The 26,433-nt window shown below is 37.8% G+C and overlaps 1 protein-coding gene across 1 annotated transcript; it reads left to right on the forward strand.

The window, feature by feature from the left end:
• Nucleotides 1-849: 849 nt before the first annotated feature.
• On the forward strand, nt 850-24,691 carry LOC129280390 (N-acetyltransferase ESCO1-like). Its single transcript, XM_064112689.1, has 11 exons — nt 850-1,174; nt 8,547-8,712; nt 9,832-9,980; nt 10,324-10,808; nt 11,489-11,673; nt 11,899-12,095; nt 14,166-14,297; nt 15,038-15,208; nt 18,019-18,084; nt 20,497-20,663; nt 21,859-24,691. Exons 3-11 carry the CDS (start codon nt 9,855-9,857, stop codon nt 21,986-21,988), a joined length of 1,659 nt encoding a protein of 552 aa, XP_063968759.1. The 5' UTR covers nt 850-1,174; nt 8,547-8,712; nt 9,832-9,854; the 3' UTR covers nt 21,989-24,691.
• The last annotated feature ends 1,742 nt before the right edge of the window (nt 24,692-26,433 follow it).

Genomic DNA, 26,433 nt, shown 5'->3' on the forward strand with positions numbered 1-26,433 from the left:
GCCAATTAAATGTTTTACCAATGTGGCGCTGTTTCTTTTTAATTGGGCTGGGTCTTGCCTAACAAAGCAATATGTGCAATATTCATGGTAACCCATTGAAATCGGGTTGGTTAAACTCTCTTTATTGATGGCTCTGCTCAGTGGCGTACCTAGGATTTTCCAGGGGGGGGGGGGCAAATTCGTCCGCCAAAAAATTTGACAAGCAAAAAAAAAAAAGGTCTTCAAGTTCATGAGTTGTGACTCAAATGTGATTTTACATAAAATCATAAATGTTTCATTATTTCATACTTGTGTGAATTATATGTCTCCCTTATAATGAAATAAGTTGCACTAAATCAGTTGTCAATCCAATTTTTCTAGTTCTTGGAGGAAAACATTTGAATAAACCTAATTTCATATAATAAAATACAAAAGAACAAGTGGAGATGTGACATCATCAGCCCACCTAATGAATATTCATGACGACTATTTTCACAAAATATTGCTAAACTTTAAAATTCAATAACTTTGTTATTTGTTATCCGATTTGATGAAATTTTTGGCATTTTGCTCAGTGAATTCTACTCTATTTATTGAGCTATAAATATTTTCAGCCCGGACCATCCCTTTAATACGCAGGGGCCACGGAAACCGTGGGGGGGGGGCGGCTGGGGCACTTTGGCCCCCCACTTTTGTCCAAGACCGTGTACAAAAATATATTAATGACCATTTGATTGTAAGTTTTTTTGCATGGATACCCCCCCCCCCCCCCACTTTAAAAACCATTAATTCTGCGGCCCCTGTTATTCCGTAGTCGTAGACCAAGAGTGGGGTCGTAACCCGAAAGATTCCACTGAGTCTTGAATCAACACTAACCTATTGAGTTCGCGCGCTATCGATGTTCGCGCCACGAATTTGTTTTGAAAAAGTAGCACGATTGCGAGCTACACGTCAGCTACAGCAATCCGCCGCCAGAGATACGGGCGGCCGGGCTGACTGGTCTACGCATGCAAGGTCTGTTATGCCAAAGCGTAGTCACCGGCTGGAGCATGGAGTTGGATATGGAAGTGACAACTCTCTTCATTTTTATCTAGGCCCTAACATTAACCGTTCAAAGCATTAATTTGTTATTAATCGCACTCAGCACTACAGCGGGGAAGTCTGCAGTTGACAAGAAAAGAGTGAATGCATGCTGGTGAGTTGAAATAAGAATGCATGTGGATAGCCAAGATTTGTGGTGGAATTTTGAATTTGAGCTGAGACTGAGACCTGAGGCTGAGTCGAGAGTTGAAAATTATTTGAATGAATTTTTACGTTAATTATGAATTTATGTTGACCACTGTGTTTGAATCACTCAGTCTCTGAGTCTGAGTGTGACTACCGTACTACTACTAGCATGACTAGGTAGGCATTAGACAGGAATAACCGTCGTTTCTGGGGATTTCCTTAACAATTTCTGACATTTCACTATTAAAATAATAAAATCCCCATTCACCGACGGTAGTTCGTTAGTGTGAGCTCGCATGTGTTATCACTTCCGCCAATTCGCCGATTAACTGTCCAGACTTTAACCCTTTGTGTGCGACGGGCTTCCACAGAAGCCCAGCGAGTCGTTCACTTAGCTACGACGGGCTTCTACCACTACCAGTGCAGTACCACTTTTTTGTACCAGCAGTACTCAGTACTCAGTAGTGTACTACTAGGCCTACAGTAGAGGCGCACGGCCAATATGGGAGACTCTCCGATAGGGGAGACAATCTCCCACATTGGAGATGTGCTTTGCAAAAGGACAAAAGAAACAACACCAACAAAAGCATGATTTTTTCCACCCAAAATTTTGTCTCACTAAGGTCAGAAGCCCATTTGTTTTGTGTGTTATTGACAACAAAAATCCTTATCAAAACAAAAGTAGACGGTGAATTAATAAAGTAGACGGAGAAAAGGGGTAATTTTTCATGAGGAATCTGCTTATCACATTTTCATTTGCCGCCAAGGTAATCCTTTTGCAGCAAATGTAAACAAAGGAAATTGGTCTCCAAAACTGGAGACTGTCTCTGAAATTGGATACCCAAATTCTTTACAAAAGTCTCTGATATTGGAGATAATCTCCCACATTGGAGACAGTCTCCAATATTGGCCGTGCGCCTCTACTGTCTACAGAAGCCGAGATTTGTTTGGTTTAATTCGATGAAGTTTTCCAGCTTTTTCGTAATTGTTATGTAATAAAACCTCTGCCACTATTTCCTTTATAAACCTATTTCGATAACCAAATGAAAAAAATATACAGCTACGTGGGGAAAAATCCCCCAAATAGGAAATCATTTCAACTTTACCCGAATTTTTCGTTGGAGTCAGACGGGGAGAATAAATTTTGTGACGTGCACGTACGCGTGCGCACTAGGCCTGATCACGTGATTTGATTCATATCGTTGTTCTGAAAGATAAGCTAAAAATCTTATCTGCAAGATCGTCACGTAATAAGCTACGCGTTTATTCACCATTTTCGTCTTATTTGTTTCATCAAGGAGATATCACTCTAGATAGAATGATATCTCCTTGGTTTCATTGATCGATTGTATTTTCAGAAAAACAAAAAGCTTGTAATGTCTTAGTACTTTGAGCTGATCTCGGTGCACTTTTGAACTTTTTCCCTCCCCATCATCCCTCTTTTCATTATTTTTGTCTACTATTCTGAAAAAAAGAGAAAAGAAAGCAGTTTAGCACACCATTCATCTTATGCTCTTTTCAATAGGGAAACGTCCATGTAGTTCATGATATCGGCACTACCCAAACAAAAGAATGTCTGGGCGGCCACTCAAACAAATTTCTTCCGAAAAGAGCAGGATACAGATGGTCAATTAACGCCCCGAACAAAAGGAAGAATAGTGTTTATCGGTAGGATTACCTATTGAATGCTTTTCGTACTTAGCAATACAAAAAGTTTTTATGAATACTTTTTTTTTCAACCAACATACCGTATCTAAAGAAAAAAAAATTGTCTCAATTACCGACAACACAGGTGCTTATGACATCAGTCAGTGATTCATATTGCATAAAAGCGCTTCCCCTGGGTGATGATGCATATAAGGATGAAAGAAGAATCATTTAGGGAAATGATAGAAAAAAAATGTTCAGATGTCACGGAGAACGAGAGACAATGAGAGACAGAGATAAAAGGGGAAATAGACAAGTGCACTTTTGCTAAAATTCTGTGAATATCTACTTAAACGAATAACAACATGACTTTATTTTTTTGTTAGATTAATAAAAAAAAAAATCTTTGTCGCAACTTGGTCCTCAGACCCTTGTCAAACTGATGACTTGTTATTATTATTCTTGTTTGACCCAGCCCCCCCCCCATGGAAATGTTCTGACCTACACTCTAATATTGCTTGTTTGTCTCCTCTCTCCTATTTTCTGTTTTTAATTGCGAGTAACGCGGTAGAAAAGATAAGAATAAAGACCGTCCTGGCCAGTTTTTTCCCCCGTTACGACAAAAAAAAAAAAAAAAAATCGCATTTGGGGCGCCTACCATGGTTAGCATCCAAACCAAATATTTGGAAAAAGATTTATGGTAAACCGGGACAGCAATGTTTTTTTTTTATGGTGCAGGGTTTGAGCTGTGGGACGGGGGTGAATCAGCTAAAAACATCTAAATTTTTTAATTCATGTCATTTTACAGAATAAATTTATAATAGAAGCTCTTTATCTTATTCTCCTTTTTTCTCCCAGATGAGAATTTTTGCATTGGAAAGTTGACGGAAACATAATCACTTCAAATTATAAAAGCAATAATGAACTAAAAGTTTCCTCGCCTGAAATGGAGGAAATACATATATATGATGAGAAATTACGTTAAGGCACCCACTATAAAGAAAACACGTTGTCTGGCGTGTCACCCGACATAACCCTCTCAATCCTACAAACTTTTATTCATGTTTGACCTACACCCCCCCCCCAAAAAAAAGGGTTGATACCGACCCAAATTTTATTGATTTTCCTACTTTTTCGCGAATTTCTTCTTTATTTTACCGGCGAATAGCGTGGTAGAAAAGATTCATATAGAAAACAAAATTGTTTCCGTTACTGCAAACATTTGGGGCGCTTACCCTGGTTAGCATAAAAACCAAAATATCTGATTTTATAAATAAAAACAGGGGCCGCTGAGCATTTCGATAATGGAGAAGTTGAGCTGAATGTGGGAGGGAGTGGACTGGCCAAAAAAAAATCACAAATTTATATAGACTTCAGATTTTTTTTACATGTTTGCTGAAAGGGGTGAGGACTGAAACTTCCTACCAACTCCGCAGCCTCTGTACTATTAGATAGAACAATTAAAACGAAAGAGACAAAAATGAATTCTAACTATTAGGAATGTTTTTTATAATTTATTTATTACTTTGTTTTCGGTTGTGAAATCAAGGAAACAAATTAAAAATAGAACAAAACGAAAGAACAAATAAAAAAAAACACTTTTGATTGCGGATGCTATAATTTATTCTAGAAAAAAATACTTTCTCTTACTTTCAGTAATTGCTAGCATGGCTCTTTTTTTAGGGAAAAGTAAGATAAAGAAAGAAATGTAGAAAGTGACAAGAAGAGAGTTTGGAGGTATGATTTCAGACTTACAATTTTAGTCACTTTTACTCGTTTATCTCTTTGAAATAATTTCAGGATATTACAAATTCAATAATGGTGCGCAAACTTCAGGAACAAAATTATTTTATTATCATAGCTGCGTGGAAAATCAAATTAAATGAGACATAATTTATGAAAAAATCTCAAAAATGCATGTCTTTTAGTGAAAGATTGAGGCCTCTGTTTTGCCATAACCTTAAGCCCCAAGTTCACAAAAAATAGTTTAGTCGTGCATTTTTATACGATGATCCTCATCATCATTTTGTCTTTTGCGAAAGAAATCTACCTACGTTATCAATATAGAAAATGGAAGATGATATAAAATTTATTGTGAAGTGACAGTTACAATAGTGATTTTAAAAGGTTTTTCGGGATATTCACTTGAGAAACGGGGGGGGGGGGGGGGGGACCCCTAAATTTTTGACATGATGACCACGATGCAATTGGACGAGAGGCCCACAAATGCAACCATCTCCGATCAATACAAGTTGGCAAAATCGAGGCATACTCTCGGAACCGTTTCCGATGAAGAGAGAGAGGAGGAGACGTAAGATGTAATGTAAATGACAGGTACTGAGGAGAAAAAAATAGAGAGAAAGGATTGAGGGGGATGGGGGCGGTATATACCTCGTAATCCAAATCGGGGAGAAAGAAGACGATACAGATATAATTTAAATGAGAAGAACTCAGAGAAAAAGGGTGTAGAAGGGAGGGGATATAGAAAGACGATAGATATAAGAAAGGGAATGAAAGCGGTAGAAAATACATTTAGTTACAGGTTAGAAACCAGAGAAAGGGAAAACGAGGAAATCCCTAATTGGTACCGTTTTATAATTCCATGTACATTTTATATTGACAAACGCGCAATAATTTAAACAAATTTACCATCCGCCAGTCAAATAGAAGGATTTCAGTAGCTTTTTAAAATGGGCCCCTGGTACACGTTTAAACCCCCCCCCCCCGCTTTCTCTCGATCTCTCATCTTATTGCTCTCATTGTTTTCTTCTATTTCAAAGGAAATAAACAGAATATAAAGCAATTTAGAACACCGTTTATCCTCTGCTCTTTTGAAAGTGAAAACGTCATGGCGGACGCTCAAACAAATTCCTTATAAAAAGAGCAGGAGACAAATAGCCAACGCCCTGAATAAATGGAAGATTAGTGTATTTCGTCAGGATGACCTGAATGCTTTTTGTATTTAGCAGTATAAAAATCTCTTAGGAATACTGCTTGTCATATTACGACAGTAAAATTAAAAAAAGTAAATGTTTATTCACTTATTGACAAAACATGCAGGCGCTTAAGACATGGCAAGAACATTTTCTTCTTGAGTATGACAGTGATTTCTTCTTAAAAAATACAATTTCCCCTGGGTGATGATACACATAGGGATGGAAGAAGATGCAAGTGAGATTAAAAAAAAGAATAGAAAATGCAAATCGAGATACATGTATAGGAGAATGATGAAACGACAGAAGGATGAGAGGGGGAAAAGAGGAAATAGACCAAACAGGTATAATGTAAACCATAATGTGCGCTGTTGCTATTGCATGAATATTTACTTATAAAGAATTATAGATTAGAGCTCTGGACTTTGCGTTTTTGTATACTTTTGCTGAATGGAGAGGGGGGATGGACTGACGCCTCCTACAGACTCCAACGCCTCTGTACTAATTAATTGAACAATTAAAAAGATAGAGACAAAACGAGATATAAATCTTTTATGATTTATTTATTACTTTTGTTTTTGGTTGTGAAAAAACCCAGAACGGTTAAAAAATGAATAAAATGAAAGAAGAAAATAAAACACTTTTAATTTAGATGCTACAATTTCAATAGATAAAAATAATTCACTTTCTCTCATTGTGACGAACAGTAATCGGTAGCATGGTTATTTTGGAGGGAAAATGGAGATAGAAAAATGAAACGTAGAACGAGACGAGGAGAGCGTTGGGAGGTATGTTTTCAGATCCACTATTCGAGTCACATTAATTTTATCCCCTTCACTCTTTGAAATTGCAACAGGAAAACAGATCGAATACTGGTATGCAATCTTCAGGAACAAAAGTATTTTTATTACAAACAATAATTCATGAAAAGAAGAAACCAAAGGTGATTTTTAGTGAAACATAGAGGCCACCGTCTTGAAGCCCAGAAGCCTAAAATCACAAATTAGTCTCGGACTTTCGTTGCGCAGCATCATCATCATTGTACTTGCAAGGGAATATTTACCCTTTTTTATTCATTCTGGAAAATAAAGGTATTTGGTACGCTGTGATTTCACCCAAAAAGGATTATCGTCGTAATTATACACTTTGCAAATGATCTCTATACAAGGGGCAAAAGAAACCATTTATGAGTAGCGTGACAATAGGCAAGAAAAAAGCACTAGAGCAGACAACAAAGCGGTATCGATCGAACCCGACCCGTCCGTGCGTGCTGAATGCCCTTACGCATTTTTGTACACAGTGCCTATTGACTTGGGAAAAAGCGAAGATTTGACAAAATAACACGACTATTTCCTAGTAAATTTCTTAACTATTCTGTTGATTTGAGAAGCAAAACCTTCATTTCTAGAAAGAAAAATGTCTGATCTTTCATCTTTACATTTACTAAAAATCCTGAAAATACTTCAGTTTGGCGCAATTAGCAATTGTTTAGGAAAACACCACCACAGATCCAAATACCAGCAATGTACTAAAACGGCTCCGCCGCAGGGAGAGGTATCCGGTTTCGCGGGCCTGCACGCAAAGGGTTAATATTCTTTTTTTAAACGAATTTACACTAAGGATTTAGAAACTACCTTAACTACTATCTTGAATATATAACATATAACGACATAGGCCTATTCAAAAATCAATCAAAAGGTAAGAAAATGGTACTTTACCGATGTTTACTTGTCTTGGTCCGGTCTTGGTCACCCCCAAAATGGCAGCCAAAATATGAAATATTTACCAACGAACAGAGAGGGCGTCAACAATTTATGAATGTGATATCGATATTGCTTTCGATATACGATCTGCTCCATATGCGAGCTAAACTGCAACAATCACAGTAGCAGACGACATTCGATATATTGAGACACTGAAAAGTTAATAAGGATAATGACGTCATTCAAGATGGCAACTTACAAGAAAAACCGTCAGCTCAGGTGAAAATGTCTTAGATGAAAGATTTCTCAATCATCCAGAGGATTTTTTTTTAATAACTCCGGTCCAAGGTACGCAATTACTTAAGTTATTTATATTTCCCTGATAATGGAAACCATGAACTGTAAATTTCGCTTAAAAACAGTTTTAAATCGCGACCTACAAAACGTTAGTTCTTAAAACGTTGTCTGTAGCCACGGGCCAACAACTCTTCAGTCTATGTATTGGTGAGTGGAGCCAACGTAGTTCAGCGGAACAACCAAAATACAGAGACTGAAGCTTTTGGTCTAGGTGTGCATGTGATTATGGTGATCATGACTGCGCCACTGTCTTGGATGGTAAAGAATAGATCAAAGACAAAAGTAGCATTCTTCATTCGTTTATCCTTGGCCAGGTGTTGGCCTTCTTAAATTATTACACTTTACAGACCATGCAGACTCATTCTACAACCGTACGTATCTGTCAAGCATTTTTTTTTGCTGAATCAGTCTAAGGCACCGTTTTTAATGTGTACTTGTAATTCCTGAGGCAGGGTTTGCATATTAACCCAAGGCCAGAGCCTTAGATACCCTTTTGACATGCCTTTATGCCCCTCTTATTGACTTTGGATGGTTCTTGTGCCCTTTTTCATTTTTCCCATTTGTGTTTGAATTTTAAAAAGTGTCATATAGAAAAGTGACCTTGCAATTAAAATGATGCAAGGTAAGGCCTACTGGGTACAATATACATTTACATGAATATTTTGAAAACTGTTTTAAAATGTTTTGCTTAACTTTCTAGATACCTATCACCTCTAAAGAGCAATGATCGGGATGGCCAAGTCTACTCCCAAAACAGCCAGCAAAGTCTCTTCGAGCAAAACCAAGGACCTGTCACCATCCAAAGTTTTAGCCATTGTTGCTAATTGGAATAACGCAGAATCACCAGAAAAATCCCCTTTAAAACGGTAAGTTGATGCATGGTTTCTATCAAAGTGGTCTTAATAATGATTCTCAAATTGGAAATTTTGTTTCTCAATTGCTTCAAACTGCCCAGCAGGCAAAAATCCTTTTTTTTTTTCTTCTTTTAGGGGCTACATTTCATAACCCACTGCCTAAATCTGCAACTTTGGAAGCTTTAACATTGCAAAGAGTAGGGATTTTCCAGGGCTCTTTCGAGCATATTTTGCCCCGAGCCTTGGTGTAATTTTTTCTTGCTGCCCAGAATGTCTTGATAAGGAATTTCCAGAAACTCCCACTTTTTATTGGTCCAAGATGACCTTTTTTCTCTCCTACATACATGTACAGTATGTGGGAAATAATGTGTCTTCATAGTGAATGCACAGATAAAACCCAAAACATTTAATATGGAAATTCAGAAAAAGTGGCATTTAGAGGAATTTATATCACACAGCACACACAACCTTTATTGAATTGTGGAAATGAATGAAATTGAATCAAAATGAAAGATTGAATGTACTGGATGATAAGGTCAAAATATCATATTGCATAATTTATGGATCGCGATTTCATGTGAGACCCGTGGTTCATGAACCACCTTGTATTGAAATCAACTTTACGTTAGGCCTAGGGTGTGCATCCCCTTTAAAGTAGATATGAGAGTAAGATGAATAGAAAGAGCCCCCTTACCAAATGTCCAAACTTAGTAAGATTCTATTCTTCAGGGTTCCCACAGTCATGGAAAATCTTGGAAAAATTTGTGGTCAGTGAAAAGTCAGGGAACATGGAAAATTTGTGAAAAGTCATGGAATTGCATTTACCTCTTGGCTATGGCAGCTTTCCAGTTTGTCTTGTCTCGCAACTCTCATACCGTACTCTGTGATCATACTCTGCTAGTATAATTGATGTTCATGATTTCCATTTTTCTCAGTTTTGTGACATCCCAAATTCTACATAACTCCCAGGACGTCACGGGAAGTCTGGAAAGCAGCAATTTGGTCATGAAAAGTCATGGAAAAGTCAGGGAAATCTCTTTTCAAATATCTGTGGGAACCTAATTCTTAGAAAACCCCTCTTGCCAAAAACAAGCAGATAATTAGGCAGACATAATTGTCATATTCTTACAGGTCTGGTCGGAAACGTCCCCGAGATGAACAGCTCTCGGCGTCTGTTCCTCGCAGCCGGCGTCAACGGAAGACTTTTCGCAAAGACTACCTATCCCAGTCTTCGGAAGATGATGAACTACCAAGCTTCAAGGCAACATCGTTTTACCACGGTAACCATCCATCAAAGTATCTCTCCCCTTTCGATCGCAAGGAAGAAAGAGATCGGCTCATTGATGCAGGAGTGGACCCAGCGGTCCTTAATAAGTCCTTCGAGGAGCTACAGTCAAAGAACATCAGGAAGCCTTCTCTTTCTGAGAAAAAGCTTCCAGCCGGAAAAAACAGTTTAGAGAAGAAGGGTGGTGTTAAAAGTTCAAAGACTATCTTGTCCATATCAAAGAAACCCACGAGTTGGATATTAAAAGGACAAAGAAAATATGTCCCAATTGCTTTTGACTGATTGCATCAGCGATAATTAAATTGAGTTCTGGCTTGTTTTGTTTCTATCTCATCTAGTCCAAAGAGCCGTCAATGAAAACCAAAAAGACTGCACCGCCTACCAAATCATCAGCCACCAAGCCCCATCAAAATCAAAAGGCGACGACCATCAAGGAGAAGCTTGATCCGTCTGCTAATGAGAAAACTGCCCGTGGGTTGGACTTTGGGACTGGCGTGGTCAATAGGCAGGATGTAGCTCCATTGCGTAAAGACCCTGATGAGCGAAAGGAAGCTGATGGGTGCAACAAGAAGAGCCACCTTAAGGATAACCTAATGGACTTCCTGGTATTTAACGATGAGGATTTTAAAGATGACAATAGGGACACAGAGGACTTTGTCCAAAACCTTCTATTGGAAATTGACAATGACCTTGATGAAGCTGAGAACATCTTGAAAAGGTCGCCCCGGAAACGCAAGATGAAGACGGATAAAGAGTGTTTGGTTTCTTCCCCATCCCCTGGAAAATCTCCAAGAAGACAAACTCCAAACAGACGGAGAATGAGGTTGGTATTAAACTTTAATTTATCTGTGTTTAAACATGAATAGTTCTGTATATTTTATTTTCGTGCATGTTATAATTTTGGAGCTGGTGTGCCAATTCTTCCCTCAACTTTTACCACACTCATGTTCAAGCTGAATAAGCTTCAGAGCGATACTTCAAATAATATGCCTAGCTGTCAATAGCAGTGTTATAGCTACAGTGGACGGCAGTGGTCGGGGCCCATCCTGCACAGAAGATTTCTGACTTGTGAAAAACACTTCTTCTGTCCACCACTAATTTCAAATGAAAAGTGTTTCAATACTAACTCCTTGCAAGGAGGAATTGCACTTGCGTTCACTTCCATCTTTAATCTTGTTTTAGTTGTATAATTTACATTAAAACATTCTTATTTTTGATAAATATTAGTTTATTTAAATAGATTTGCTAAATGTTACTACATTGATGTTCCTTCACTTTTGGCTTTAAGACAACTAACTCAGCCTGAAAAAAACTCTGTAATGCTGTGAAATAGCAACCACCACTAAAATGGGTCTTGCTAGAACACTGGTCAATGAAGGTATGTTAAGTTCCAAACACAATTTTTAAAAATGAGACTATAAGGGATTAAGGGTGTTTCTGTCTATTTGTTTTTCTATTTTTTTGAAGAATTAATGTTTCATGTTTGAATTGTTGCCATGATAGCTCAACGCCAATATCCTCAAAGAAATCCTCGCAGCCTCGTCTTGATGGTTGGCTGAGCAAGATAGATGCCCCGCTCACAAGCACTCGTAGCCCGAGGAAGAAATCTGTGCTGCAGAGGTCAGATGTCAAAGGTCAAGTCATGGACATCCTGACTCCAGATTCTACCAATGTGTCTCCTCCAAAAGGTTTGTATAAAATATTCAATCAAAATTAGTTTTAAAGACAGTATTTTCAACAAACCATTTTGAATTGAATTGAATCATACAAAATGACCCGAAACAATTTAATCAATAAATATACCTATATAGTGGAAAGTACTTTATCAATTTTTTGGGGGGCAATACTCAATAGCAGAGCAATATTGGTTAACATAATATTGTAATTTGTTTGATTTTCATTTACATCCACAGTATCGCCTAACAAGCCTACCAAACTCTACCCGGTCTTCACCCCTCCTACCAGCCCTCATCTAAACACGACACCCACTTCAAGAAAGAAGCAGAGCAATGTAGGAAAGCTGAAATCGCCAAAGGTACATGTACAAGAAAGATCACCTTTGACTAAATCGCTGAAAAGCAAGACAGATAACCTGGAACAAACCACTCTGGTGAGTTTAATTAACTCTTTGTGCGCTGGACCATGAACCCATCTGTACTGAATTATTTTCAGGGAGGGAAACAATGCATTGTTTGTTGAGTGTGAAATGCGAAGTTCGCACAGCACCGAGTGTGCATTGGTGCGAAGTATGCGTGGAAAGGGTTGATAGCTGAATGCCCTGTCACATCGTTCTGTGCAAGCCTTTGCCGACATTGACAGTATCTCACACGCAGTTGCCCGCAGGAGCGCACGCAAGTCTGATTTGCTCAAAACTTTGTTACGGGTGACTTGCAGGCAATCACCCTGCAACTCACCTGCAAGCATTGGCGGCGGAAGCCAAAAAAAAAAAAATTAGGGGGGGGGGGTCCACCTAAAATATTTGGATGGACACAGGTAAAAAATTGGACAAGCAAAAAAAAAGAAAAAAAAGAAGGTCATCAACAAAGATTTAAGGGGGACCACACCTCAAATTTAGGGGGGGACCGGACCCCTCCGCCCCCCCCCCCCCTTCCGCCGCCAATGCCTGCAAGGCTTACATGATTGATGAGACAGGGCCTTAAAACTTAATTCGGTAAAATCTCAAAATCTAAGCTGAAAAGCAGCCACACTGAAGATCTACAATACAGCACACGTGGGATAGTGTATTATCATTGCTTGGAACCCCCCCCCCCCAACATCTGGCTGGGATGCCATGCTTGTTTTGTAGAGCAGCAATTATTTTCTAACAGAATCATTTGGCAATTTTTATTCATGCATATATACACTGTGGTGGTAATTTTCTTAGATTCTGTTCGAATTCATTTTTAGATTGGTACCACAACTGGCATTTTTGTTGTATCAGCTTTGTTGGAAGTAGATGTAGAAGAATATCTGAAGGAATGAGTGGTATTCCTGAATTCTTTGTAGTGTATTATTTGCTGAACTTTTTAGACAAAATAGTCATTAATTTTCTTCAAATTGGTAAGAGGCCGAAAACGGTCTAGGCTCCCCATACACTGCCTGAGAGCAGCTGATGCCATGTTGCACAGGGATGGGACGAATACAATTTTTGCCATTTGATTATTTGCCAAAAAGTTGGGAATGCAGGGTTCCCAGTCATGGAAAATCTTGGAAAATCCTTGAAAAATTTGTGGTCATAGAAAGTCGGGGAATTGGGAAAATTTGTGGAAAGTCATGGGATTGCATTTACCTCTTGGCTATGGCAGCTTTCCAGTTTGTTGTGTCTTGCAACTCTCAGGTGGAGGCCATCATAACATGTCTGATTTTGAAAACCGTGCTAGAAAGGAAGTCATGGAAAGCAGCAATTTAGTCATGGAAAAGTCATGGAATTCTGTTCTCAAATTTCTGTGGGAACCCTGTAATGGTAAAATAATCCAAGCAGTTCAAACAGTCAATATTCTCGGATCATCATAAATCACAGAAAAGTTGACCTAACATGACCACCTTGGTCACACACGAGTGAGCTGACTCAATTAAGTTTCCCAGTACAGTGCCTTTGACATGCATATCAACACAGCTGAAAGATGCACAGTCGCCGATGTGGCCGTCATTGTCGTGTCTTGAAAGAGGTTATGTTTGCTATTCATTACATTTTAGCATAAATTTCATTAGTTATCTTCAACTTTGTTGTCAAATATCAGAGATCATAGCCATATACAGTATGTCTAAAAATCTAATGTCTCAAATCAGTAATCAACATCTGGTGAACATTCCAGTAATAGAGTAAAAGAAGTACTTGGTGTTGATTTTTGGTAACTGATCAAGTGCGGCAATGATTTTATTATTTCCCCCCAGGCCTAATAGATTATATGCTCATCTGTCTTGAGTTCTTTCTCCATGCTGTGATGGTGAAGACAATTATTTGAGCTATTATCCTCACGCAGTTATGTATGATTCAGTGCCAAATATCAAAGGTGATGAATTAAAACTTGACACTTAATCGAGACCTGTGTCACATTTGGCTACGGAATCTAATGTATAGTCAAACCCGCAACTTCAGACTAAAGAGTCTACTTAAAAGACGGATTTCAAAATGTTGGCATATATCTTATGAAAACTCTCCATTCTCTCTCCTCCTCAGGATCTTGGTCAGAAGCGTTACGGCGCAGTGACCTGCGCGACCTGTGGGACTGTTTACACAGCTGCACACCCCGAAGATGAAACGGATCATGCCAGGTTTCACAAAAAATACCTCAGCAGTATCAAGTTTCCAGTAAGTACCTTTTGAGAACCAGGGACCTGTAACACAAGGTTACATGGGTTTGAGAGTTCAGATTTTTAGCTGATTTCAGATTTTTTGTTATGATTTTCAGCTTAATTGCAGCTTATTTTTGGCATTCCTCTGTACAAAAAGTATGGAATCTCTTTCTATTTCAGACTTTTTCAACACTTCAGCTTTTTTCAGATATTTTTATTTGTGACCACTCACACCCCTGAGGTTAGGAATTAAAAACTAAATTAAATTTAATTATGATGGTCGTCGTTGCTTGCAAGATTTGCTCAGTAGACTGACTTGGAACCAATCAGAATTGTTCTTTCACATTAGCTATGAATAGCTAACCTTTGTGTTACTCTCCCAGGTGGTTCCATCTAGTTTGAACTGGTTGGTGCTAGTAGGCGTAGCCCTGCCAGTAATTGCCTTTACAAGTTTGCCTGCACAGGGACCGGTTGGTTCCAGTAGATACAGCATGACAGCCTTTATTCTTCAAGCCTGCCCTCCATCCCCATTAAAAAAAATAGAAAAAAGAAAACTAATCTGGAAAGGAAAGTTAAAAAAATAAAACTAGTGTATTTTCAAGAGACCTATTTTCACTCAGAAACAATAGTTGATGTTAGTACGTTTGATCATCTTAGCCCCCCCCCCCCCCTTTCCCCAATATTCAGAATAAGTCTGGCATCAATTTTCATAATTATATATTTTACACCGTATATTGATCTTGTTATTCTTAATAGGGTTGGAAACAAGAGGAAGTGCTGGAATCCTTTCATGACGGCCGAATCCTCGTCGTTACCCATGAATCTCCATACTATGCTGAGAAGAAGGTAGATGAGATACGGGAGTTGGTCGACAGGGAGCTAGGATTTATGCAAGCTAATAATATCGTCAGCAAGGATTTGTGCAAGGTATGTATTCTGGCATATATACTCTTGGTATACAACTGGTTGATCTGCTTCTCAGATAGTCTAATACCACGGGGGCTATGCCCCCTTTGTCTGCTATTAACTTGGTCTAACTGCAGTTTGAGTTTGATCTAGACTAAATTTGGTCTAACTCACTCAAATTCTCATTTTGTCTAATGCTCACTTCATAGCCTTATATTTTCCTTTGACCAAGTAGATATTAGACAAAATGGGTAACTGGAAATAAGACACCGTTCTCACTGCTTTCCTATAACTAGTTTACTGGAAACTAGTTTAGTGGAAACTAGTACAACGTGTAATGAGAACGGTCGAAGCGATCTTCCAAACCGGTTCATAAAACCACCTCGCGATGTCGTTTTGAAGATAGCTTTGCCTTGCTAAACTGGTTTTAGCATAAGTGAGGACACAACCGTTCTTTGCACATTTTGAGCATGCTTCTCCGCACACTGTGTGTAGAATGCCTACGCTGCGGTGTCAACAAGATCGCTTTACGTGATGTGATTTCAAACGCTATTAAAGTGATCTTTTAAACTGGTTTCCTGAACCGGTTTCCAGTAAACTAGTTTTAGAAAGTGTAATGAGGAAGGGGTCTAAGACAAAATGATAAATGGGCTAAATGGCTAATAGACCACATGGTTAGTAGACTAACTGGTTGGAAGTTTAGACCATGTGGGATGAGAGTAAAGAGAAAGTAAACAAAGCATATGTAGACCAATCATCAATTTACTGATACTCTTGAACCCTATCAGGACACGGATGTTTTAGCCCTCCTCTACATTATCAGCGATAAATTTGTAAAGCAAAAAGATCCCACCCTAATGTTTCAAGACCAAATTCGCAACGCGGGGTATGCGGTTACAAAGTTACGCTATATTTTGTAAGTGCATGCTCAAAAACTAAAAGCCTAAATTAAAAAGAATATTTGATTTTTATTCACTTTTACTGATTAAAATCAATTGATTTTATGTTTTTTATGACTGAAAAAGTGTTGCCAACGATTAAAGAAAAAAACATTCAAAACATAAAGGGAAAAAAACCAAAAGGAAATTAAAAAAAACGAAATAAATAAGTATCCTTAAAGGAGTGTCCAGACCAAAATTTTGCTGTTATAGAGCTATATTTAAAGAATTATTAAAAAAATTATGATTTATGCACTAATTAGCATAATTAATTATAAATAAATTTGAATATATTTGATAAATAACAATCCAATTTTAGAGCTTACATCATGGATTACGTGCATGCCGCTATTGCACGATCAGTGACCTAGATTTGAGGGGTATGCAATTGCAAAATTGCTCGGGCTATTATTGTTAAGTTGATGTTTAACAATTAGAGACACTTCAGGCAAGCATACCACTGAGATATCAAAATTGGATGTAAACTTAGAAAGTTTAAACATTTCAAAGTTTCACAGATCAAACTATAACTATGCACAGCCTGATCAGAATGCAAATGAGAGAGTCGAGGATGTCATATACTCGCTATTATTATTTTTTTTCATTAAACTCTTAGAGAGTTAAAGATTAACCATGAATGGATCTCCATCAAATAATGATTCTAATGTCAAACACTCGTCAAATTACGAAGAACATCTGGAGTAATTTGTTACAACTGACACAACAGTTACCTCCTAGATTCAAGGGCCAGTATTCTGAAGTCGGGTTTAAATTAAACTCAGGTTTAAAGTTGTGGTTTAAGTATGGATAGCCAATTGTTACATAAAACACTAACAGTAGAGATATCAAATTTCAGCTCATTTGGCTCTTAAATCATTCATAATTGTCTAGGAATTATAAATAGATTATTGTCTTCACCGTCGATGAATCAGGAAAGAGCACAGTAAACATAAGAAACATACAACTTAATAAAAATTATGATACTTTTGGCTTCCCATACTTAAACCACAACTTTAAACCTGAGTTTAAGTTAAACCTGACTTCAGAATACGGCCATTAAGTTTAAACATTTCAAAGTTTCACAGATCAGACTAAAACTATGCACGGCCTGATCAGAATGCAAATGAGATAGTTGAGGATGTCATATACTCGCTATTATTATTATTATTATTATTATTCTTAGATAGTTAAAGATTTAACCATAAATGGATCTCAATCAAATAATGATTCTAATGTCAAACACTCGTCAAATGACAAAGAACACCTGGTGGGTGTTTCATAAAGCTGTTCGTAAGTTAAGAGCGACTTTAAGAACGACTGGTGATCCTTTCTAGTGGCAAATGGTATATTCATTGGTATGGTTTAGCGCGTATGAAAGGTTCACCAGTCGTTCTTAAAGTCGCTCTTAACTTACGAACAGCTTTATGAAACGGCCCCCTGGAGTATTTTGTCACAACTGACACAACAGTTACCTCCTAGATACAGGGGGTGTGTCACAAAGATTGAAGTATGACTTAGAGTCGCACTTAAATGCCGACGCGTACATGATATGCAACGCGCGATCTTATTGATTGATACACAGTAGTGCGCGTCCTCATGGCACTGATGAATGCGGTCAAGCCTCTTATACCACATGCAACTAGGCATGAAAGTGTGTTTCTAAGCCATGCTTATCTTTGTGAAACACCCCCTAGGTCTGAGGATACATTTGCAAGTTTTTTTAAATAGCTCTAAAGTCTACAAAAGTGCAGATTCACCAATTTTGAGAAAGACCTCTTCAGTGTTCTTTGTCATTTCACTGGCAGTAGACACTAGACAATACATTACTCTAACAATGTGAGTGAAAGAGCCTGTTTAGAATATGCAGTGCATTATTTTTTTATTTTTTTTTAGACCTATCTGTTTATTACATTGGATAAGAAAGTTGGAGGCTGTCTCATAGCTGAACAGATATCAAAGGTGAGTTGAAGTTTGGATATATCAATTTTTGGGGGGTTACATCATTTTTTTTTACTGTCTCAAGAAATCATTTTGTACAATTGTCATGGTGTGGTTAAAAACAGGGCCATTTCAGGGTTGGGTCATAGACTGCTTTTTGATGTGTTCAGAATTTTCTATGAAGGAAAAAAAGAAAGGATTCAATACTAGAAGGGTGGAAATATCAAGACACACCTCATTGCAGCCCGAGGCGAAGACTTGGTAAAACCAATAGTATGCCATGGAATATAATACTAGGAGAAAAATATGCTTTTTAAATGACTTTTATCATCATATCTGTTAGCCAACCACAGGAATAAAATAATTACATGGAGTAAAATGATTACATGTTGTAAAGCAATTATGAATGCATATTTAGCTTAAGTTTATAAATGTAAGACATTTGGAATTTTTTTTGTTATACGCCCGTCTCGACGGGATGTATTATGGTATCACGCTCAGTGTCCGTCCGTCCGTTAACTTTTCCTTGTAAACGCGATAATTTCAGTTTAACTTAACCTAGGCTCATATAATTTGGTTTGTATGATACTAGCATGGATCCCAGAAAGCCTATTGATTTTGAGGTCCAAAGGTCAAGGTCACAGTGACCTATTTTCATCGTACCCTTCTGCAGTCCTTGTAAATGCGATAACTTAAGTTGAAATTAACCTAGGCTCATATAATTTGATGTGTATGATACTAGCATGGATCCCAGGAAGCCTATCAATTTTGAGGTCAAAAGGTCAAAGGTCAAGGTCAATTTTCATCGTACCCTTCTGCAGTCTTGTAAACGCGATAACTTCAGTTGAACTTAGCCTAGGCTTATATATTTTGGTGTATATGATACTAGCATGGATCCCAGGAAGCCTATTGATTTTGAGGTCAAAAGGTCAAAGGTCAAGGTCAATTTTCATTGTACCCTTCTGCAGTCTTGTAAATGCGATAACTTCAGTTGAACTTAACCTAGGCTTATATATTTTGGTGTGTATGATACTAGCATGGATCCCAGGAAGCCTATTGATTTTGAGGTCAAAAGGTCAAGGTCACTGTGACATGTTTTCACCTTACCCTGCTGCAGTCCTTGTAAACGCGATAACTTCAGTTTAACTTTATAACCTTTAGGCTCATATAATTTGGTTTGTATGATACTAGCATAGGTCTCAGGAATTCTATTGATATTGAGGTCAGACAGTCAAAGGTGAAGTCGCCACCTTCCACTTTTCTTGCTTATGGATATCTCAATTTGCCGCTTTACAGGCGGGGTTATTACATGTATGTGCTCGCCTTAGCGACACTTGTTGCAGTTATTTTGTGTAAACTCAGCTTTGTGGTAGTTACATTTATCCTTATGATGGTGATGTACATGTATGATGGATAGATTGTGATGATGATTGCATTACAGATGATGGTTATGATAATGGTGATGGTTATGATGATTATGGTAGTGATGGTGATGATATTGATGGTGATGATGATAATGTTCATGGTGATTGTGGTGATTATGATTATGATGGTGATGATAATGATGGTCATTGGTGATGATGATGAGGATTATGATGGTGATGATATTGATGGTGATGACGACGATGATATGGATGATGATGATCATGATGACAATTTTTATGATAATTGGGATGATGAGGAGGAGGATGATGGTGATGACAACAATTTTCATGATATAATCGTGATGATGAGGACATTGATGATTGTAATGATGAGGAGGATGATGATGATTATGATGATTATGATGATGATGAGGATGTTGATGATGATGATGATGATGATGATGACAATTGGGATGAGGACGATGATGATGATGGTGATGATGAAAATTTTCATGATAATCGTGATGATGAGGATGTTGATGATTATGATTATGATGAGGATGTTGATGACAGTGATGAGGGTGGTGGTGGTGATGATGATGATGATGAATGGGATGGTGGAGATGGTGATGATGATGATGAATGAGATGGTGATTTGTGATGAAGATTGCATTACTACATGTGATGATTATGATGGTGTATGGTAATAATTACTATGGTGATGGTGGTGGTGGTGGTGGTAATGATGATGATGATAGTGATGGTGGTGATGGTGATGGTGATGATGATGATGATGATGGTGATGGTGGTGATGATGATGATGATGGTGATGGTGGTGATGATGCTTATGATGATGCTGTTGATGATGATGGATGGGACGATGAGTTTAATGATTTTTATGATAATTATGAATTGAATGATGAAAATGATGAGTTTGATGATTTTCGATCATGATAATTATGATATTGTGATCATGGTGATAATGAAGAAGAAGATATAGGGTGTGTATAACAAAAACCAATCATGATATTTGTCTTCAAGAACACAAATTTCTTTGTTTTCCAACCAGGGCTATCGAGTGATAGTTGATGATCATAAACCTGACGGAAATGATTCTCAGAAAGCTTGGTGCTGTGAGATTGAGTCGGAGCCCGCCCTCTGTGGTATTAGCCGTATATGGGTCCCTATGCAATGCAGGAGGAAAAGAATCGCTTCTAGAATGGTAGACTGTATGAGGTAAGAACATTGGTTTCCATGGTGATGGAAAGGCCTAAAGACAATTAAAATTCATAACTGGTCGTTATGAAGCCATCGACCCCTAGTATACCCATTATGATCATCAGTAATGGGCAATTAGTGATACACCAGACATCTGATTTTTATTTTAATTGATGAATGCATGTACGACGATATATGTAGTTCTGCAGCAAAAAGTTAAGCATAAATGTACATGTAGCTAAATTTCACTAAACCTATATACATGTATTTTATGTTAATAAATTATGCTACTTTAGTCATGAAATCATACTTTCACTAGATAAAGCTCCTAGAATGCCAATTATTGGTGTAAATATTCTTAATAGCGTTTCTAACAATTATGCTTGAAATTTTTTTTTCTTATGTATTTGTTTTTTTACGTTTTATTTGTTGGCGACATTATTTTGGTCATAAATACATGTACCGGTACATGTAGCATCAAATTAAATGACTTGATACTAAAAGAAAAAATAATCATTTATGTGTGAATTTCAGCTGAAAACACATTTTGTTTATATCGACTTTTAATGTGAAATCACGTTTTTGAGCATACATGTACATAAAGTTGCATGCCCCGGGCGTCGCAAATTTGTTCTCAAGAGTTGCACGAGACTTGAAAGGAAATAGTCATAAGACGATGCAGCCCGATCACCAAACGTTACAGATTTATCATAAAAATTGTAGAGGGGGGGCATCATCCCCACCAGTATCAGGGTTAATCCACCCGTGAAAGTGACTTTAATGAGATAAAGGTAATTTTAAATTCACATGTTGTTATTCTCAGATTTATTGATTGATGCTTGTGATATTATCACAAAGGTCATACATGTAATAACCTGGCCAGTATCTTTTCAGCTGCGTGCTCTGAATTTGGGAAATTGTGAACATAGGCAGACTGCTATTGTAAGGATCAGGGGGGGGGGAGGGGGGGGGTGGGAGTGGATAAGGTCCGATAGGTTATGATCGAAGCAGCTTTGAATGTAAATTCCTCAAGTATGAATTGTAAGTCGAACCCAATTTTTTTTTTTACCTTTTTATTTTATTTTTTTTTTTTTTTGGGGGGGGGGGGGGGGTAAGGTCAGTAAGCTGTGACTGAAGCAGCTTTGAACAAAACTTCATCAAATTTGAACTTCAAGGTCATCATAGTTCTTTCAAACCCTGTTGTATTTTTCAGGAAAAACTTCATGTTTGGAACAGTGCTGTCCCCTGATGATATCGCCTTCTCAGATCCTACCCCTGATGGCAAGGTCTTCGCTACCACGTACACCGGAACACCAAGATTCCTGGTTTATAAGTATCACTGATCCTTCAAGGACTGCTCTGCAAACCAGTGGTCAAAGATGTTTGTTACCACGTACACCAGATCACCAAGATTCCTGGTTTATAAGTATCACTGATTCTTCAAGGACTGTTCTTCAAACCAGTGGTCAAAGATGTTTGTTACCACGTACACCGGGTGAGCATTTCATGAAAGAACTTGTCAGACCGTTTATCCGACAAGTCCCATTTTATCCGACAGTCACCATAGTAACAGTGCTTCTCAGCCAATCAAAATCCAGAAAATTTGTCGGATCTGACAACTTGTCGGACAAAAACGTTGATGAAACGCTCCCCGGATCACCAAGATTCTTGGTCTATAAGTGTCAACGATTTTCAAAGACTGTTCTTCAAGCTAGTATCCAAACCTCTTTGCTACTTGTAGTAATGTCCAAGTGTACTGGAATATCAAGAGTCCCAGTCTATAAGTATAAAAAAATTTCAAAGACTGTTTTTCAAACCAGTAGCCAGACATCTGTGCTACATGCACCAAGGTCCAAGTACACAGGAACACCAAGATTCCTGGTTTATAAGTATCACTGATCCTTCAAGGACTGTTCTGCAAGCCAGTGGCAAAAGATCTTTGCTACATGTACCAAGAACACCGGAACACCAAGATTCCTGGTCTATGTCGGAAGTACCAGTGATTCATCTTTAAGAACTGCTATTCGAGCCAGTGGCCAAAGATTTCATTCCGTCATCAAGAAATTGTTATCAGGTGCGCAGTAAACTTTGATTCGTCTCATTCTTACCTTGGCACCGAGAAATTGGCTAAGTTAATCTGTAATGTCCTGAATAAAGAGGATATTTCACAATGTTTGACAAAATATCACTCTTAAATTCATGGGATTACTGTTTTTTCATCCTTATGACCTGTTTTATCAGTATTATTGGCATATAAATTTTGTTCATACTGTACGTACAAACACTGGATTTTATTTGAACTCAATTTGAGATCGTTACCACAATTAGTATCTATAACAGACACTCCTAGGCAAAGTATCACAGAGGGATGAACTTGATCTTTAATTCCTTGCTAAAGACTAAAATTTATTTTCACAGTACTTTTTCCAAGCAGTAGTGAATCATGTTCCCACATGGTGGCAATATTCAGTTTGATTGCTTTTCAGCTTTAATAGATTTATGTGTTTCACAAAGTTAGATCCTGTACGATATGGGAAAAGTTCAACCTTGGATTTTAAAATGACTTTCTTGTAAAATTGTTGTTTGCTACAAAAACTGAAGTTGAGCTTTAAATGGTTGACAGTGAATGATAGTAACATTCAATCTTGTTTGCCCTTTCTAACCTTCATGTACATTGTGTTCAATAATATACATTTTGCACAGTATTGTTGATAATGATTTCTTCAACAAAATTCATTTCTATAATAAGAATAGTTACATGTCTAAATAATAGTATACAAGTTGTTAGCTAGTCTACTGGGCAAACCCTTTACTCGAGTTAACCCTAAAGATGGCCCCCCCCCCCCTTGACGCTTCGCGCGATATTTCATAAACGCAAAAAGATGGCACCGCAAAATTTTATGACTTTTTTTAAAGCCTCGCATAACTTTTGAGACCAAATTCGTGACATATGGGTATGGCCTCGCGTCGCCACAACATCATGCCGAAAATGGCTAATTTTTATACTTCGTGTACAAAGTCTATGGTAGATGAAATTCATAAAAGGGTGATTATTTTTTATTCTAATTGGTCTGCTTAATTATCTAGGGTTTAATTTAGTTGTTAAATGGTTTGTAATAATTTCTATGGAAAAAAGATAATGAAAAACAAAGAAGTACATAAGAAATTCCAAAAACAAAGAAATACATAAGGAAAAATTGGCTTTTGCAATTTTTCTTTGTGGAAACCTTTAAATTAGATTACAAAGATGACATCTGGAACAAAAAGAAGAAAATTTGAAGTGAAATTGGGTGTTAGATTTGCAAATAATTATTTTCAGAATTTTGTTTTATACTGGCTTGTAGTTTATGTGGTAGAGAATGTGCGTGCCAAATTTCGGCGTGATCGTGCAAACTACGGCGGAGATCAAAATGGGGGGGGGGGGCAGGATGCCCCCCAGTCTTCAATACATCTCAAATACATGTAGCTCAGTCCTTATAGGGTTAATGGGTTTGACTGCTCCACCTAAAACGGCTTGTGTCCAGCAAGTTTTATAGTCTAAGACCCACTTGTTGATCAAAGTTCAATCAGGGTATATGCCTGCAGACTAGTTATTTGCAGTAAAAATAATAGTTCTTATTAAATCTATTCATCTAGGTTCCCCACATCACAGTTATTAGTTTGCAACAAAGGGGATGATCCCTGTCTCTTAAGTATTATGCAAGATTTGTTATACTAGTTGCCCGTCCAGTTCTTGCAATAACTTGTATACAGCTCGACCAATACAAATATAAGTTATGAATCTAATTCGAATAATATCCAGCAACTTTTCGATGAAAATCATCCGTCTTCATTAAGTACATGTAGTAGAAGAAGTCTCCCCAGGGATTTCAGAAGCCTCCCGGTTGTCATGTGATCCACTCTAATCCAGGCGTTTGTATGTAATTTCGCGCAAATTGCAGCTTCATTGCGTTGTCACTCATTTACATTAATCCTGAGAAATTTAAATCAACCTCATTGTTCTTAATGCCATGCATCAATCATAATTACATGTATGTTTGTCTTTCAAAATAATACAAAACTCATTTAAATATAAGACTTCTCCTGGAAACTCACCAGTGTAGGTGCGATAACTCAGTCGGTAGAAGAGGGGTTTCTGATTACAGTGACCCTGGTTCGATTCCCACTCTGCACTAGTGCCCTTTGGTAAGGTGTTAATCCTCATTACCAGGTCCCTCGGAGAGGACCTTGAGCCGTTGGTCATCTGGTTGGTTGCTTGCTTTAATTCAAAACAAGCATTCACGCTTTTAATAGTAATCAGGTAAAAACTGATAAATCCTTTATTTTTCCGTTCACTTTGGACTCAGCATTTGGTGAAATATTTCTTTAATTTTCTAATACTTGCGGCCCGTGCTTTATCTGTTTAATACGTTTTAGGATAAAATGTTTGACCCATAAGCCTCTACTGAATATGAAAGTTTGGAGCGAATGTATGATGAAATGCATTAGTTGGACTGTAATATACTTGGTTCATGTAGCTTTGAAAATGATTTGGTATAGGCGTGGTAGTCATTTCAATACAGGTGAATCCGCCTTCTAGTCAGAATTCTTCCAACCAGAGAAATCTGTACTGACCGCACAGAAACATTGTTAGCACTAACGATGCGCCAACAGAGGCCTTTTTGCAACCGGTAATGTGGCAGCGATGCCTAATGTTACAACAATGCATTACTTGCAAATGTTTTAATTCTACAATGCGAAAGATGTGACTGGGCTAACAACGTTTCTGTGCGGCCGGCACTGGTTGGTTTCAGCTGGGGTTGTAAGAACTGCATGCTACATACATGTATGCATGGTCTTGGCTTCATGACACATAGCTAGTCAGTTGATTGTAAAACAAATATTTACAATTGATTGCATTGACCGCAATCATCTTCATCGTTGTACGGAAGAAGTACATGTAAGTGATCCTGTAGTGCTTCCGATCATTCCTTCGAGATTACTTTTACTGGTCTTTAAAAACAACTGACTAATGTGTGTGGAGGGCGGACATTTATGGAAGAATTGGTGCATGGAGGACCAGTGTTTGTCCAGTCTAGTTTTGAAAAGCGACTAATCATATGATTAGTCGCTAAGTTTTGTGTTATGGGACCAAGGGGGTGTTTCACAAATAAGTATGACTTAGGGGGTGTTGCAAGAAAATATTTGCAATCAATCGCAAATATTCCGTTGCAATTTTACAATTGATCGATCACTTTAAACTAAAGCAAATCAGATTACACTCCTTGTTTCATGGAGGAGATTAGCAATCAATCACAAATTTGCAATTACTTGCACGGCATATGCTTGATTTCGGGAAGGAAAATTGACTTGCAATTGATCGCAAGTTTCTTGCAACGCCCCATTAGAGTCACACCTACATGTAAATGTCTAGATACTTGTGTTGTAAAAGGCATGACCGCATTGGTCAGATCATGCAAAGAGGACGCACACTTCTGCGTATTGATCAGTAAGATTGTGTGTTGTCAATCATGTACACGTTGGTATTTAGTGCGACTCTGAATCATACTGAAATCGTTATGGAACACCCCGCAGGTCTCAAAACTGGGTTCCATTAAACTGATGATGTGATTTTATGTGGTGTTGCAAGAAACTTGCAATCAATTACAAGTCAATGTCAGGTCCGTAAATCAATCATAAGTCTTGTAATTAATTGCAAATATGCCCTTGATCCCTGGCTGTTTCATGCATCAACGACAATAAATTGATTTGCTTTAGTTGAAATTGATATCTAATTTGTAAATTTGCA

This window comes from Lytechinus pictus, chromosome 17 (assembly GCF_037042905.1).
Source record: "Lytechinus pictus isolate F3 Inbred chromosome 17, Lp3.0, whole genome shotgun sequence".
Lineage (NCBI taxonomy): Eukaryota > Metazoa > Echinodermata > Echinoidea > Temnopleuroida > Toxopneustidae > Lytechinus > Lytechinus pictus.

Excerpts from the sequence above, each read along its gene's own strand:
- LOC129280390 (XM_064112689.1), top strand. The coding sequence starts at position 9,855 with ATGAACAGCTCTCGGCGTCTGTTCCTCGCAGCCGGCGTCAACGGAAGA. Across the intron at positions 9,981-10,323 it reads GGCAACATCGTTTTACCACG|TCCAAAGAGCCGTCAATGAA; the intron begins GTAACCATCCAT and ends TATCTCATCTAG. Across the intron at positions 15,209-18,018 it reads TCAGCAAGGATTTGTGCAAG|ACCTATCTGTTTATTACATT; the intron begins GTATGTATTCTG and ends ATTTTTTTTTAG.